This window comes from Poecilia mexicana, unplaced genomic scaffold (assembly GCF_051168715.1).
Source record: "Poecilia mexicana isolate PSO_F unplaced genomic scaffold, ASM5116871v1 scaffold_2, whole genome shotgun sequence".
Taxonomy (NCBI): domain Eukaryota; kingdom Metazoa; phylum Chordata; class Actinopteri; order Cyprinodontiformes; family Poeciliidae; genus Poecilia; species Poecilia mexicana.
This window is the reverse complement of record NW_028263371.1, coordinates 57,468,242-57,483,644: the sequence shown is the minus strand read 5'-3', so window position 1 is coordinate 57,483,644 and position 15,403 is coordinate 57,468,242. Positions and strand designations below refer to the sequence as shown.

The following is a 15,403-nucleotide window of genomic DNA, read 5'->3' as shown; positions in this document are numbered from 1 at the left end:
ACAACAAGTCCCATCACCAGTTGACACAGAGAAGAAGACAAACGCCTAAACATCCACCAGCCATGTTTCAATAAAACTGTTGGGATAATTTTACTAATGAGGTGTGGTTTCACCTACTGGTCTGGAGTGAATCAGCCAGGCTACGCAGAGCGTTGGGATGTTAATATTTCGAATAAATGTAATAAACAGGAAGTGGAGGTAGAAACTGCACATTACAGGGCAATGGAGAAAGGGTTTTCAGGAGTCCCTTGCTGTTGGACATGTAATTGTTCTGTTATGTTAACTAGTGTTGGCGACGGTACGTGTTGTCTGGAGACGTAGAGAAAGAAATGCAATTCCTTGAAAACATCTAATGGGTCACGTGAGGTAAATATTCATTATGTCAGAACCCAGTTCAGTCCGCTTTAACCCAACTACAGAGCAGGGCATCCTGGGTGAATGCAACCAAAGCTAATGTGCTAGCCTAGCGCTAGCAGCAGAAATGGCTCCTGGTCTTTAGCCTAAAGAGAAATCCTCCAACCGCTAAAATCCTCCATCTTGTTTCCATCTGGTGAAGAAGGAAGTTGCTCTCAGTGTCTTCAGAGGTTTTTCTGTCGTTTCCTTCAGTGGGTCTTGGTGCAGCGCCCCCACAGGCCAGGAGGGGAACAGGTTGGTTTGACTCAGAGCCACAGCAGCTGGAGGTGTCGACTGGACCATCAACCCATAATCTCTTTTTGCAACTGAGTTATAGAATAAATGTTTTTAATCTGTTATTTAAGTTATTAAAATGTTAGATTGTTTCTTTGAAACAAAATGAGCCCCCAGTGGAAGAAGAGAAGCAGCTTCATCTTCCACGGCGTTTGTTTCGCTTATGCGTTCTGGTTCCAGTAGAACCGGGTCGACCTGACTGAAGGAGGGAAAACTGCCTCATTCTGTAAACGTGCTTTCATTTCTCTTTGAGGGCTTTTTTTGGGGGTTAAGCCAAAAACCACCTGAAGCAAGCACAAAAACTTCTTTACAAAACTGAAGTTTTTTTTGAGTTTTGCCTTCTCCAACCTTTTCTTATACGATACCTCAAAATGTGAATAAAAAAAAGTTGATGGAAACATGGCTGTTGTTTGGGAGGGGGGGTAGAAGTGACCAACTAATCTGACATTTGTGTCTTTTGGACTATGGGAGGATGCCAGAGCACCTTGCACACACGATGAAACGAGACGGTTTCTGCACCTTCTAGCTGTGAGGCTACAGGAGATATACAAACAAAGCCCTCAGGATAAATGTTATAATACGCACAGGATCTCCTCTGATTCCCATTTGTCCTATGTCGCCTGCTTGTCCTTTGGCTCCTTTAGCACCCTAAAAAATTAACAAACACAATGTTTTAGTTTTTTCATCCATTTTTTAAATGCATCAGAGGAAATAAATAAAACTGTGTGACGTTTCTTACTCTCCTGCCAGGGTTTCCTCTGTCACCTGGAGGCCCAGCAACTCCACTTTTCCCCTGCAAAGATGTTAAACACACCATTAAACCAAGCTTTGGGAGAAAAACAACAGAGAACTGAAAACACAACATAATGCAACTGATTCATTATATCAGAAAAAAACCTTACTTCTTCTCCATTGATGCCATCAAGTCCAAGTTCTCCTAATTCACCCTAAAGCAGAATTAGATGCTTAGACAGCTGCAGATAACGCATCACATGTTTTTTATTACTTAGGAATATTACACTCACCTTTTCTCCTGAGAACCCGCGAGATCCCTGGAAAGAAAATATGTAGCTTTGAATCACTGTTGCTGTAATTTAATTAAAGCTTCTTCCTTTATTCAGCTGAAAGGTGAAAAAATAATTCAAACCTTGACACCTCTCTGTCCAGGACATCCCTGGAAGCCCTGAGTACCGTTAACACCAGGAGGACCTCTTTCTCCCTGGGATTATAAGAAATGGAAGCTGAATACAAAAACATTAAAGATATGAAAGGTGGCTGATATAAAAAGACATTTGGACTCACTGGTCCACCCTCGTCACCAGGATGTCCCGGGCTTCCTGGTAATCCCGGACTACCCTACAGAAGAGCAATGAAAGTATTAGTTTTCCCTTAGGAAGCTAACCCAGGGTTACAGAAATATGCCGGTGTCCGGTGAAGGTACCTTAATCCCGGGCAGGCCCACGCCCCCTCGGTCTCCTCGGTTCCCAGTACATTTGCATGGAACGCCACAGCACTCCCTCTCTGCGATGTTGTCCTAAGGAGGAAAAGCAAAATATTTTTCAAGAACTGTCTAAGGAAATTTAACCTCCAGAAAAGACCTTGGTTAGGTTCTATCTGTACCCACCAGTTCCTCCATAAGTTCATAGTCCAGGTCCATGACGTTGAGTTTTAAGGGCCTTGTGTACCTAAAGCCGCGGCCAAATTCCAACAGCAAAGCCTCTTCAAACTGCTCCACCCGCTCCAGCCCAACCAGAATGAAACTGTTCACTCCTGATTGAGGTTGTACAGAAACATAATGTTAAAAAAACAGCTGGACAGTAATCAAGCTCTTTCTCCTGTGAGATCTCCGTACCCGACTGACGAAGCTCCTCAACTCGTCTCTTTATTTCAGCGTATGGAGCATCGAGACCATCCGTCAGATGAATGATGACCTTTAGGTTCAAAGTGGAAACAATGATCAGTTTATGATTTTCCAATAGCTCTGCAAGTCGTTTCCAAGTGTTTGAGGAACCAACCTTGATGGTGTCGGCTTGTCTGACTCGGAACCGGTTCATGTAGGCTTGGATGGTCTGAGCATTCAGGATGAAGGGGCCCTGACTCCGCAGGCCTCTGAAGGCCTCAAACAGCTCATCAGGGTTGTCCTTGAAGTCGATTTGGACCGGCCTGGAGGCAGAGTCTAAGGCCAGCATGCCCACCTGGATGGAGGGGTTCTGCCCTCCAGAGCAACTGATGGGGGCCATTTTAGAAATTCTTTGCAGAATGGCGTTCATCTTGTTCTGAAGGTTACTTTGAGTGCTGAAGATGTTCTGGCCAGACACATCAAAGCCGACTAGCACCTCAACATTGCAGGCTGTAAAACACAATTTTTGCAGTTTAGATATTTTCTTATCAAAAACATTGAAATTTTAATCTGAAAAGCAAATTTTAGGTTTAGCAGCTGTATCTTACGTTTAGCTGCTTGTTGTGTATCAATGCAAAGTTTCCCCTTCACTTCATCGTCCAAAGCCTCCAGGATTTGTTCATTGAGCTCTGACAGCTCCTGGAAGGTCTGTGCTCGGGCCACGGTAGACGACTGACTCGCAAGGTTTTCCAGCTCATCCTGAATGTCGCCCACTCCAACAGCAAAGATCCTTACGCCTTTGTTCTTCAGGCCCAGCGCGGCAGTCTTCCCGTCGTCCTGTGAGCGACCTCCTGTGACAAGCATGAGGATCTGAGGAGTACCTTCATCTTTCCTACTGCCTCTCTGCTTGCTAAAATGGACGTCTTGCATGTGGCGAATGGCGTCGCCGGTCATGATTCTGCGTCCGCCTTTGTATTCTATCTTGCCGATAGCTTCGATGACATCGTCCCTGTTGCTGTAGGTGTTGAGGAAAAAGGCGTCGCTCACATCTGTGGCATACTGCGCAAGGCCGATTCGTAGGTTGTCTCTTTCGTTGTAGAATAGATCAATAAGATTCATGATGAAGTCCCTGACGTTGTTGAAGTTGCTCTGGCCCAGGTTGATGGATCCATCCATTAGGAATACTATGTCAGCCTTTTTGGATTGAGGCAAATCTTCCGCTAAAAGGAAATAAACATGTAGCAAAGAGTCAGAATGGACATGAGGGAGAATGGGGAACGTAGCCACATGTTTGTTGTCGTTTAAATTTCTGTCAGTTTTGACTCGAATCAAAAAGCAGTAGATATTATATTTATGCTTTTGCTACAGTTTAATATAAGTTTAACTTTGTTTTTTAGCTGAATCTCACTTTTGACTACATAAAAACTAGAATGCCCAGAATAACAAAAGATAAAAATCTACTCGGAAATGGCAAAATGTTTCAATAATAAGCTATTTCATTAGCAAGAGATAATAAAATGTATTTTGTTGTGCTAAAATGTAATCACGTCTGTATTTTAGATGAACAAAGATTATTCAGTCAAAACAACTAAACAATACAGAAATCAGGTTAATGCTGCCAGTAAACGTCTTCACCATAAATTAGAGTAGTAATTCTGGAGGGAGATTTAAACATGATGGTCATGAGAAAAACTTTACCCAGAATGCATCACTGTAAAACATCTGAACGGTTCCTGTGCTGTTGCTACAGAGGTTCACATATCAACCCTTAAATCTCAGTGCCTGAAAAGATTTTTCCTTTTTATTGGATGAATACTTTCCAGCTTTTTATTCTAATAGTTGGAAACTCAGAGACTTGATCCAGTTGGCCGGATTGATAACTTTGGACCAACTGGCTCTTAAATGTCTTGTTTTTGTGTTTAGGATCGAATTAAACTGCGTCACTGAATTTATTTCCATCTGATTTGGTTTAAATTCTGTGTGACTGGAAAGAATTTGCTTTTTTGAGATAACATTTGTTGTGAATTAGAGCTATGTAAATAATCTGGATTACCTTAGAATCATTTATAAAGAGACAATGTAATAAAGAATTTATTTAGAATAATGTTAATTATTTAAAGACTGTCCTATCTCAGCTTCTGTGCAGAACAAAATAATCTACATTTTTATGAATAAGTGCGGTGTATTTGACTCACTTTACATTTTTGAAGTTGTACTAGATCCCAAAATACTTTTGTACACTTGGCTATTGTCTATTTTTGTAGATTTTTTGTTGTTGTTGTTTTTAGGGCATATTTTTGGTTTACCCTCTAATGAATCTGCCCCATAGCCAGGTGGACACGTTAAGTTATCTTACTTACTTGGATAAACATATGTGGGGAAATCGGTCCCTGTGGAGCCTTTCAGTCTGGTAATAACCCTGTCTTTTGCTGTTGGTAAGTTGGGGAATGTAGGCACTGTAACAACATCTTCTGACGACGTGGCAATTTGACTTAGCTGAGATCTGTCAGCGTTGCCAGTCCCAACACCAATGCAGTTCACCCGCTTGTTCTTCAGCAGCGGTCCAGAGATAGAAACCGATTGGGAGGACGGTCCTCCTGTGAGCACCACAAGATGCTGGGAGGCATCAGACAGACGAACGCCGGCCAATGGTTTGACCTCATTCTCTAAAACATGATCAATGGCATTGGCCAGCTGAGAGGAGCGTCCGCCCATCTGACGAAGGCGTTTGACAGCAGAAAGCACAGCCTGCTTGTTGTTGTGGGTGTTGAGTGAGAACTCAGTTTTAGCTCTGTCTGCGTACTGAACAACAGCAATGCGAACTTTATCAGGCTGCACATCGAGCTGTTGGACAATGCTGACGATAAAGTCTCGAATATGGGCAATCCCATTGGGACCTGTGGTGTCTGAGCCATCAATGAGGAAGATGATGTCCTTTTTCCCAAGATCTAGGGTGGCTGCAAAGTAAACAAAAATATGACAAAACATCAATTCCAGCAGGTTACCACTAACGGTAAAGTAAAAATAACATTTCTTACCTATATCCACTGTTGGAATATAACTGCTGATGATGTCAGAGGTGGATATTGTTTGGACTGAACTAATGAGTTGTGGATCCACTCTTGGAAGTTGTTGAAAACTGTCAACGGAGTACACAAGCTCAGGCTTTAAGGAAATCTGTCTCAGCTCATTTAGATCGGCGTTTCTTGAACCAATGGCAAGGGGTGCAATCTGATTTCTCTTTAGCTGGTCAGCTTGTGTGGACACATCATCTGAAGACCTGCCGCCTGTGACCAGAATGAGGAACTGAGGCACGCCTTCCTCGATGCGGCTTCCTGCAGATCTCTGGTAGATGTTCCTGGAGACCCATTCAAGAGCCCGGCCCGTGTTGAGCCGATTTCCACCGCTGCTTCTGAGTTTCCCCACAGCCTGCCGGACTTCGGCTTTGGTGGAGTGCTCGTTGAGGAGGAATTCTGGCTTTGGATTGTCGCTGTACTGTACCACTGAGACTCTGACCCTGTCCAGTCCTACATCCAGCTGTTCCACAACTCTTCTTATCATGTCACGGATGGATGGGAACTCACTACGTGTTGCAGAAGAGCCATCAATCAGAAAGACGACATCCCTCTTATCTCCTGTTGCTGCTGGTGGTGTGAATACTGTTAAGACACAAGCAAAATAAAATGCTATGATTAATGCTCCCTTACTTGGATGTAGGATTAAAAACATGGGGCATGTAGAAACCCTAATCTAAGACAATCGTATACCAAGAAGACCATCAAGACCTTAAAAGTATTTGTACTTGTGTTGACCAAATGATTGAAAAACGTTTAACTATTTTGTTTCAGTCATTGTAGGAACGAAAGTTGTTTCTATGTTTTCAGATTTCTGTACCATAAAACACCACTGTGTTGATGTCTTAAAAAATGTTAATAGGAAATTCGAACATTTGACTAGGTAATTATGTACTTTTGGAAGACATTATTGACAATACTTAAAAAAAACAACAACTATGGAGAGTCTTAAAAAGGCAAACACAATGAAATACAATTCAGATATATAGCATCTGTTTTTGCACTTCAGTTTACATCCAGATTGAGTAGATTTTAAAACAAGATATGTAATCTTAAATTATGTCTTAATGCTGGTCGGATTTAAGTGCAAAATAAAAAAAAATACTTAAAACAGTAATTATTAAGCATTTGTTGATATTACTCTAGGAACATCAATTAAATATTCCTAGAGTAGTAAATTAAGGTATTGTATAAAGTTTTATTGTGTTCTCTTAATAATGTTCTGCTTTATAATGACTGGAGCTTGGTGCTGCATTTTGATTTACTGGTTGTGATTGGTTACCCGTCAAAGTGAATGCAGTATTTACTAGAAATACTCTGAATGAATGGGGAAAAAAACAGTTTGTGTTTCACCCTTTCATTTACATACTTTTCTAAAACGTTTATTGTGGAAATACACATTCACATCCATTCAGTTATTCTACTCAGATTCACATTCCTTTGGATCAGTTTATTAATTTTAATAATTGCATTATTTCATGTTGTAATGTTGCTCTTTTTATGCAGTATATTATTCTTCTGTTTTTATGTATAATATTTTTATCTTTGTTACTTTACATGTTTTGATCATCAGTCGCTTTTCTGCTGTTGCAATGCTTTAAACATATCTTTAACTTCTCAAGCTATAGATGTACTTTTAAAGCATTGCCAGGACTCAACCTACAGGGTGGAAAACTCTGTATTCAAAGTGCAAAATAAATAAATTATCAGCACTAAAGTAAACACCAAATCATCTGCAGCTGTTTTAGCTGTGGATGTGTTAGATGTTTCCCAGTTAAGAACAGGAAACGCTTTCAAATTACGCAGGACCAGGAAGTTCACCTTTAGAAATGGCCTAACAGTCTAAGGATGTTTCAGTCCTGTTTTAGGAGTACTAAAGCTTGTTGTAATTCTGGCAAATAGATAAGTAAACTTTATTAGTATAGCATCCTTCAGAGCTAAAAAAAACTATAGAGATTTAAAGAGAAAGGAAATAAAGACAATTTACCTTCATAAGTTGGGAATTGAGGTCTCAATCTTGCAATATCCTCGTCTGATAACTCTGTTATTGTGTTGATGAGATTTTCTTGGACTATGTACAAGCCAGGGAGGTCATCAACAGTAAAGGAGAAATTTGGGACATATGACACTACTTTTAGTTCTGTGGGGTTGATCTCCCTTGTGCCAATGCTGAATGAGATGACTCCAGATTGCTTGAGGGAAGAGGCTTGACGAGTGATATCATCTGTTGAGGGCCTACTGGACACAACAATAGCAAACTGCGGCACACCTTCTCGCTTCCTGCTACCTCGTGCTGGTATCATGACGTTCTGACTAAGAAACTGCAATGCTTGGCCAAGGTTCCGCTGTCTTCCTCCAAGCTGTCTCATTTCCCTGATGCCGTTCAGGACGCCTTCTTTTGTTGTATAGGTATTGAGATGCATGTCAGCCTTGGCAGAGTCACCATACTGGACCACACCAATTCGGATCTTGTTTTCACCCACGTTGAGGCTCTCGACCACTCTACGGATGAACTCTTGGATGATAGCAAATTCTCGCCCAACACCATCCGATCCATCAATAAGGAAGACGACATCTTTTCTTGGGCCTTGCGATTCCGCTGTAAGAAAAACAAAATGACAATGCATTAGTCTAAATTCAAAGTAATCTTAAGCGAGTGATCAAAATAACTTGATTTAAATGATGTGGACCTGATTTAGATATTACTAAATAGGCCATTTTGCACTACAGGGCCTGAGCTGTTTTACCACAACCCTGTCTGTGTTTAGACTGCGAAGGCTGACACCTCCAAAGTGGGCAGGGATCAAATTCCTTCTGAAGTTGCCAAAGCCATCACCCAGAGGCTTTAAAATTACCTCAGCTTTGCCTTTTAAGTCAATGAATAATAAAAAGTTTCCATCTGAGAAGGAGCTGCCTTAATGGAATGCTTTTCCTCTCTGAATGGTTATTGTAAACAATGACAGAAAAAAACTGAAGGCCAACTGTTTGATGAATTCACACACAACCCCTTGGTCCCTATGCCCAAACATTTTAACTGCAAGCACAGAGTACATCATGGATGTAACTAAATTTATAAAATCCCATCTGAGTGTGTTGAAGAGTTAAGAACAAAGTACTTTAGAGTGCATCTGTGATGATGATGATGATGATGATGATGATGATGATGATGATGATAGGACGCTTGTAAGCATCACATCATGTTTTTGCATCTGATCAACATCAAAACCCTAACACATTTGATTACACACAATTCCTGTCTATGTTCATAATTGAAGTGCAATTATTTAATTTCATTGTTTATATGTAGTTACTCTGACCACAATCAGAGGTTTTAGTCTGGAGAAACAATTGCATGTAGTCAACTTAAGACAGATGGATAAAATGAGAATATGTTTGATACTGTCAGTCAGAAATGAGGATATCAAGAAAGTCTAGCAGAACCTCAACAGCTGAATCAAACCTTCAAGACATGATGTAATATTTTTAATTCTAATTATGTTTCTAGTTCATAATGAAATTAGAGTGGTACCCTCAGTGATAAAGTCTTAGTCCTTAGGATGCAGCATAAGGGAGAGGGTGTGTCTGAAGGGGGCAGAGAATATTGGCCCAAATTCCTTTTGTCCTAGATTCTGCAGTTGCTGTACCACACAGTCATGCTGAGGCAGAGGATGCTCTCAGTCACAGCTCTGTGGAGGTTTTTTAACAACTGAGTCCAGCCCCTTTCAATTTCCTGAGGAGTTTTTGCTGGGCCTTCCTCATCAGAAAAGAAGAGTTCAGTGACCAGAGGTGATGTGGATGCCCAGGAATTTGATGTTGTCTAGGCACTCCACTACCACCCTTGTATACTAATAGGTGGGTGCGCTACCTCCTGGAGTCCACTACGGTGTCCTTGGTCTTGCTGGTATAGAGCACCAGGTTGTTTACTCAACACCACTGGGACAGGTTCTGGAATTCCTTTCTGTACAGGTTCTGAACATTGTTTATCAGACCCACTGCGGTGGTGTCATCTACAAAATTTAGAACCCTGTTAGAGGAGTATATGGCTACACAGTCGTGGGTGAACAGTATAAAAAGAACCGGACTAAGCACAAAGCCCTGTGGTATGTTCAAATTAGGACACCAAGTAATTGCCCGTGCATATTTAAGTTTTTGCCAAAGGAATTTAGTTTGCTTTGTTTTTCAGTCATTAAGGTAGATTTTTTAAGATTACATAGTATTGTCAAAAATGTGATAACCTGTTAGTTTTCATTATTTCTTATGTAAAGATTTTATTGGCTCTAGTGGCTTTTATTTGACAGTTAATTGACAGGAAAGTGGGCAATGAGAGAAGGGGAAGACATGCGGCAAAGGTCGCCAGGGCAGGAATCCTGGCGACCTTTGCCGCGGCGGTCGATGCATTCTCGACCGCCGCATTGAGAATGAAGTCCTCCACATGTGGGTTGTGCTAAACCCCTGCACCACCACAGCACACCGAGTTTTCATTAATCTTAATGTATAAATTACCACATTAGGAAAAATGAACCTTCCATGACAAAGATTAATCTCTTAATGCTAGTACATCTAATATTTCAGGCTGTAGCTTTGTGACTCAGGCTGGGTAATTTATATCCACAATAATACAATGTCCTTTTTGGCAGTGTCAACTGAGAAAAGAAGGGAAGGCAAAAGAGTCAAAACCTTTGATCAAAGATGCCTCCCGGGACCCCTGTCAACTAGAGGACTGTCTTGAAATGTCCTAAGCTGTCTCACTCCTTCCAGAAGCTAAACATGGCATGGTCATCACATCAGGCAAACCGGGAACTAAGCATGTATCCAACATCATTTCTATGCCTACATGTGCTTAGAATTGAGACGGGCAACTGCGTAGGTCGCCTTCAGAGGAGCATGCTTGAAAACATACCGAGTACAGTCGGTGACTCGGGGGTGACGTCAACAACCACAGCCTCCACAGAGGCCTGCAGCTGCTGTTGGACACTGGGAAGGTCGGTGAATTCGGACACAGACAGAGCATAATTGGGATCGTGAGATACTTTCTGTAATTCTCTGCTGTCAGATCCTCTACTTCCAATTGCAAAGATCAAGACGCCCATCTGTTTGAGGGCAGCGGCCGGTGCGTCAACACCGTCGAATGATTTTCCGCCACTTAGCAATACTAGGACCTGTGGAACTCCTTCCGGCTGCCTGCTTCCGGCAGAGGAAGTGAAAACGTTATCCCTCAAGTACTGGAGAGCTGCTCCCGTATTGAGGGGTCTACCGCCTTTGTGCCTCAAACCCCTGACGGCATCAAGGATCTGGCTTTTCGTCGTGTACGTGTTCAAGTAGAACTGGACAGCTGGATCCCTGCTGTACTGGACCACTGAGACACGGTCTTTGTCGTCATCTACACTGAGTGTCTCTACTACCCTTTGGACAAAGTCTCGCATTGCTGGGAATCCAGTTCTAGTGCCATCAGATCCATCCAGCAAGAACACCACATCCCTTCCTGCTGGCTGCTGTCGCACCACTAGGGAACATAAGACAAATTCAGGGTGAAGTAGCAAATTCTGCCCCGATGCAAGTCAGATAATGAAAGCAGATCTCCAAAGATACCTTAATTTATCACTGCTAGTAAAACTCATGTATTTCAGTTTGTGGACTTTTGACCTAGGCTGGGAAATTTATACATGGAACTGACTTCAAACAACATCCTACAAAGAATGTGTCACTTTCTTACCCGTCACTGTTGGTGGCAAAGGTGTAACCCTTGCTAGCGCTGTGCCCATGACAGAAGAGAGCTGTGTTTGGACACTAGGGAGGTCGGTGAATTCAGAGACTGATAGCGCATAAGACGGCTCATATGATAACTTCTGCAGCTCTCTACTGTCAGAGGTCCTTGTTCCAATACCAATCACAAATACGCCCTGCTGTTTGAGAGCAGAGGCTGGGGCGTCAACATTGTCAGTAGACCTTCCTCCGGTTAGCAGGATCAACATTTGTTTGACACCTTGTCGATGTCTACTCCCCGAGGAGGTTGTAAAGACATTGTCCCTGACATATTGGAGGGCTGCCCCGGTGTTTAGGGGTCTTCCTCCTCTGTGTCTAAGCCCTCTGATCGCATCCACAATATCCTCTCTTGTATTGTACGTGTTTAGATAGAAATGGACCTCAGATTCTCTGCTGAATTGGACCACAGAAACACGGTCTTTGTTTTCTCCCACATTGAGCTTTTCCACCACTTTTTCGACAAAATCCCGCATGGCAGGGAAGCCGTTCCTCGTGCCGTCAGAACCATCGAGGAGGAATACAATGTCCTTTTTGGCAGTGTCAACTGAGAAAAGAAGGGAAGGCAAAAGAGTCAAAACCTTTGATCAAAGATGCCTCCCGGGACCCCTGTCAACTAGAGGACTGTCTTGAAATGTCCTAAGCTGTCTCACTCCTTCCAGAAGCTAAACATGGCATGGTCATCACATCAGGCAAACCGGGAACTAAGCATGTATACAACATCATTTCTATGCCTACATGTGCTTAGAATTGAGACGGGCAACTGCGTAGGTCGCCTTCAGAGGAGCATGCTTGAAAACATACCGAGTACAGTCGGTGACTCGGGGGTGACGTCAACAACCACAGCCTCCACAGAGGCCTGCAGCTGCTGTTGGACACTGGGAAGGTCGGTGAATTCGGACACAGACAGAGCATAATTGGGATCGTGAGATACTTTCTGTAATTCTCTGCTGTCAGATCCTCTACTTCCAATTGCAAAGATCAAGACGCCCATCTGTTTGAGGGCAGCGGCCGGTGCGTCAACACCGTCGAATGATTTTCCGCCACTTAGCAATACTAGGACCTGTGGAACTCCTTCCGGCTGCCTGCTTCCGGCAGAGGAAGTGAAAACGTTATCCCTCAAGTACTGGAGAGCTGCTCCCGTATTGAGGGGTCTACCGCCTTTGTGCCTCAAACCCCTGACGGCATCAAGGATCTGGCTTTTCGTCGTGTACGTGTTCAAGTAGAACTGGACAGCTGGATCCCTGCTGTACTGGACCACTGAGACACGGTCTTTGTCGTCATCTACACTGAGTGTCTCTACTACCCTTTGGACAAAGTCTCGCATTGCTGGGAATCCAGTTCTAGTGCCATCAGATCCATCCAGCAAGAACACCACATCCCTTCCTGCTGGCTGCTGTCGCACCACTAGGGAACATAAGACAAATTCAGGGTGAAGTAGCAAATTCTGCCCCGATGCAAGTCAGATAATGAAAGCAGATCTCCAAAGATACCTTAATTTATCACTGCTAGTAAAACTCATGTATTTCAGTTTGTGGACTTTTGACCTAGGCTGGGAAATTTATACATGGAACTGACTTCAAACAACATCCTACAAAGAATGTGTCACTTTCTTACCCGTCACTGTTGGTGGCAAAGGTGTAACCCTTGCTAGCGCTGTGCCCATGACAGAAGAGAGCTGTGTTTGGACACTAGGGAGGTCGGTGAATTCAGAGACTGATAGCGCATAAGACGGCTCATATGATAACTTCTGCAGCTCTCTACTGTCAGAGGTCCTTGTTCCAATACCAATCACAAATACGCCCTGCTGTTTGAGAGCAGAGGCTGGGGCGTCAACATTGTCAGTAGACCTTCCTCCGGTTAGCAGGATCAACATTTGCTTGACACCTTGTCGATGTCTACTCCCCGAGGAGGTTGTAAAGACATTGTCCCTGACATATTGGAGGGCTGCCCCGGTGTTTAGGGGTCTTCCTCCTCTGTGTCTAAGCCCTCTGATCGCATCCACAATATCCTCTCTTGTATTGTACGTGTTTAGATAGAAATGGACCTCAGATTCTCTGCTGAATTGGACCACAGAAACACGGTCTTTGTTTTCTCCCACATTGAGCTTTTCCACCACTTTTTCGACAAAATCCCGCATGGCAGGGAAGCCGTTCCTCGTGCCGTCAGAACCATCGAGGAGGAATACAATGTCCTTTTTGGCAGTGTCAACTGAGAAAAGAAGGGAAGGCAAAAGAGTCAAAACCTTTGATCAAAGATGCCTCCCGGGACCCCTGTCAACTAGAGGACTGTCTTGAAATGTCCTAAGCTGTCTCACTCCTTCCAGAAGCTAAACATGGCATGGTCATCACATCAGGCAAACCGGGAACTAAGCATGTATACAACATCATTTCTATGCCTACATGTGCTTAGAATTGAGACGGGCAACTGCGTAGGTCGCCTTCAGAGGAGCATGCTTGAAAACATACCGAGTACAGTCGGTGACTCGGGGGTGACGTCAACAACCACAGCCTCCACAGAGGCCTGCAGCTGCTGTTGGACACTGGGAAGGTCGGTGAATTCGGACACAGACAGAGCATAATTGGGATCGTGAGATACTTTCTGTAATTCTCTGCTGTCAGATCCTCTACTTCCAATTGCAAAGATCAAGACGCCCATCTGTTTGAGGGCAGCGGCCGGTGCGTCAACACCGTCGAATGATTTTCCGCCACTTAGCAATACTAGGACCTGTGGAACTCCTTCCGGCTGCCTGCTTCCGGCAGAGGAAGTGAAAACGTTATCCCTCAAGTACTGGAGAGCTGCTCCCGTATTGAGGGGTCTACCGCCTTTGTGCCTCAAACCCCTGACGGCATCAAGGATCTGGCTTTTCGTCGTGTACGTGTTCAAGTAGAACTGGACAGCTGGATCCCTGCTGTACTGGACCACTGAGACACGGTCTTTGTTGTCATCTACACTGAGTGTCTCTACTACCCTTTGGACAAAGTCTCGCATTGCTGGGAATCCAGTTCTAGTGCCATCAGATCCATCCAGCAAGAACACCACATCCCTTCCTGCTGGCTGCTGTCGCACCACTAGGGAACATAAGACAAATTCAGGGTGAAGTAGCAAATTCTGCCCCGATGCAAGTCAGATAATGAAAGCAGATCTCCAAAGATACCTTAATTTATCACTGCTAGTAAAACTCATGTATTTCAGTTTGTGGACTTTTGACCTAGGCTGGGAAATTTATACATGAACTGACTTCAAACAACATCCTACAAAGAATGTGTCACTTTCTTACCCGTCACTGTTGGTGGCAAAGGTGTAACCCTTGCTAGCGCTGTGCCCATGACAGAAGAGAGCTGTGTTTGGACACTAGGGAGGTCGGTGAATTCAGAGACTGATAGCGCATAAGACGGCTCATATGATAACTTCTGCAGCTCTCTACTGTCAGAGGTCCTTGTTCCAATACCAATCACAAAGACGCCCTGCTGTTTGAGAGCAGAGGCTGGGGCGTCAACATTGTCAGTAGACCTTCCTCCGGTTAGCAGGATCAACATTTGCTTGACACCTTGTCGATGTCTACTCCCCGAGGAGGTTGTAAAGACATTGTCCCTGACATATTGGAGGGCTGCCCCGGTGTTTAGGGGTCTTCCTCCTCTGTGTCTAAGCCCTCTGATCGCATCCACAATATCCTCTCTTGTATTGTACGTGTTTAGATAGAAATGGACCTCAGATTCTCTGCTGAATTGGACCACAGAAACACGGTCTTTGTTTTCTCCCACATTGAGCTTTTCCACCACTTTTTCGACAAAATCCCGCATGGCAGGGAAGCCGTTCCTCGTGCCGTCAGAACCATCGAGGAGGAATACAATGTCCTTTTTGGCAGTGTCAACTGAGAAAAGAAGGGAAGGCAAAAGAGTCAAAACCTTTGATCAAAGATGCCTCCCGGGACCCCTGTCAACTAGAGGACTGTCTTGAAATGTCCTAAGCTGTCTCACTCCTTCCAGAAGCTAAACATGGCATGGTCATCACATCAGGCAAACCGGGAACTAAGCATGTA

The 15,403-nt window shown here is 43.7% G+C and overlaps 2 protein-coding genes across 4 annotated transcripts in view; both read right to left on the bottom strand.

Moving 5' to 3' along the window:
• Positions 1-15,403, bottom strand: part of col6a3 (collagen, type VI, alpha 3) — a 132,049-nt gene that overhangs the window by 24,107 nt on the left and 92,539 nt on the right. For all 3 annotated transcript variants that reach the window (XM_088003664.1, XM_088003665.1, XM_088003666.1), the window contains 14 exons: positions 7,589-8,200; positions 5,566-6,186; positions 4,888-5,484; positions 3,136-3,747; positions 2,703-3,037; positions 2,540-2,618; positions 2,312-2,457; positions 2,129-2,221; positions 1,990-2,043; positions 1,835-1,906; positions 1,713-1,739; positions 1,590-1,634; positions 1,427-1,480; positions 1,273-1,335 (listed from right to left, as the gene is read on the bottom strand). In XM_088003664.1, coding sequence (XP_087859790.1) covers positions 1,273-1,335; positions 1,427-1,480; positions 1,590-1,634; positions 1,713-1,739; positions 1,835-1,906; positions 1,990-2,043; positions 2,129-2,221; positions 2,312-2,457; positions 2,540-2,618; positions 2,703-3,037; positions 3,136-3,747; positions 4,888-5,484; positions 5,566-6,186; positions 7,589-8,200 — 3,410 coding nt within the window. The remainder of the gene's footprint in view (positions 1-1,272; positions 1,336-1,426; positions 1,481-1,589; positions 1,635-1,712; positions 1,740-1,834; positions 1,907-1,989; positions 2,044-2,128; positions 2,222-2,311; positions 2,458-2,539; positions 2,619-2,702; positions 3,038-3,135; positions 3,748-4,887; positions 5,485-5,565; positions 6,187-7,588; positions 8,201-15,403) is intronic.
• LOC148160986 (uncharacterized) overlaps positions 10,476-15,403 on the bottom strand; it is a 45,468-nt gene continuing 40,540 nt past the window's right edge. Inside the window, exons 67-75 of the mRNA XM_088003706.1 lie at positions 15,126-15,235; positions 14,649-14,715; positions 13,830-14,432; positions 13,463-13,572; positions 12,986-13,052; positions 12,166-12,768; positions 11,799-11,908; positions 11,322-11,388; positions 10,476-11,104 (exon numbers count right to left, since the gene is read on the bottom strand). Of these exons, the coding sequence (XP_087859832.1) occupies positions 10,476-11,104; positions 11,322-11,388; positions 11,799-11,908; positions 12,166-12,768; positions 12,986-13,052; positions 13,463-13,572; positions 13,830-14,432; positions 14,649-14,715; positions 15,126-15,235 (2,366 nt within the window). The remainder of the gene's footprint in view (positions 11,105-11,321; positions 11,389-11,798; positions 11,909-12,165; positions 12,769-12,985; positions 13,053-13,462; positions 13,573-13,829; positions 14,433-14,648; positions 14,716-15,125; positions 15,236-15,403) is intronic.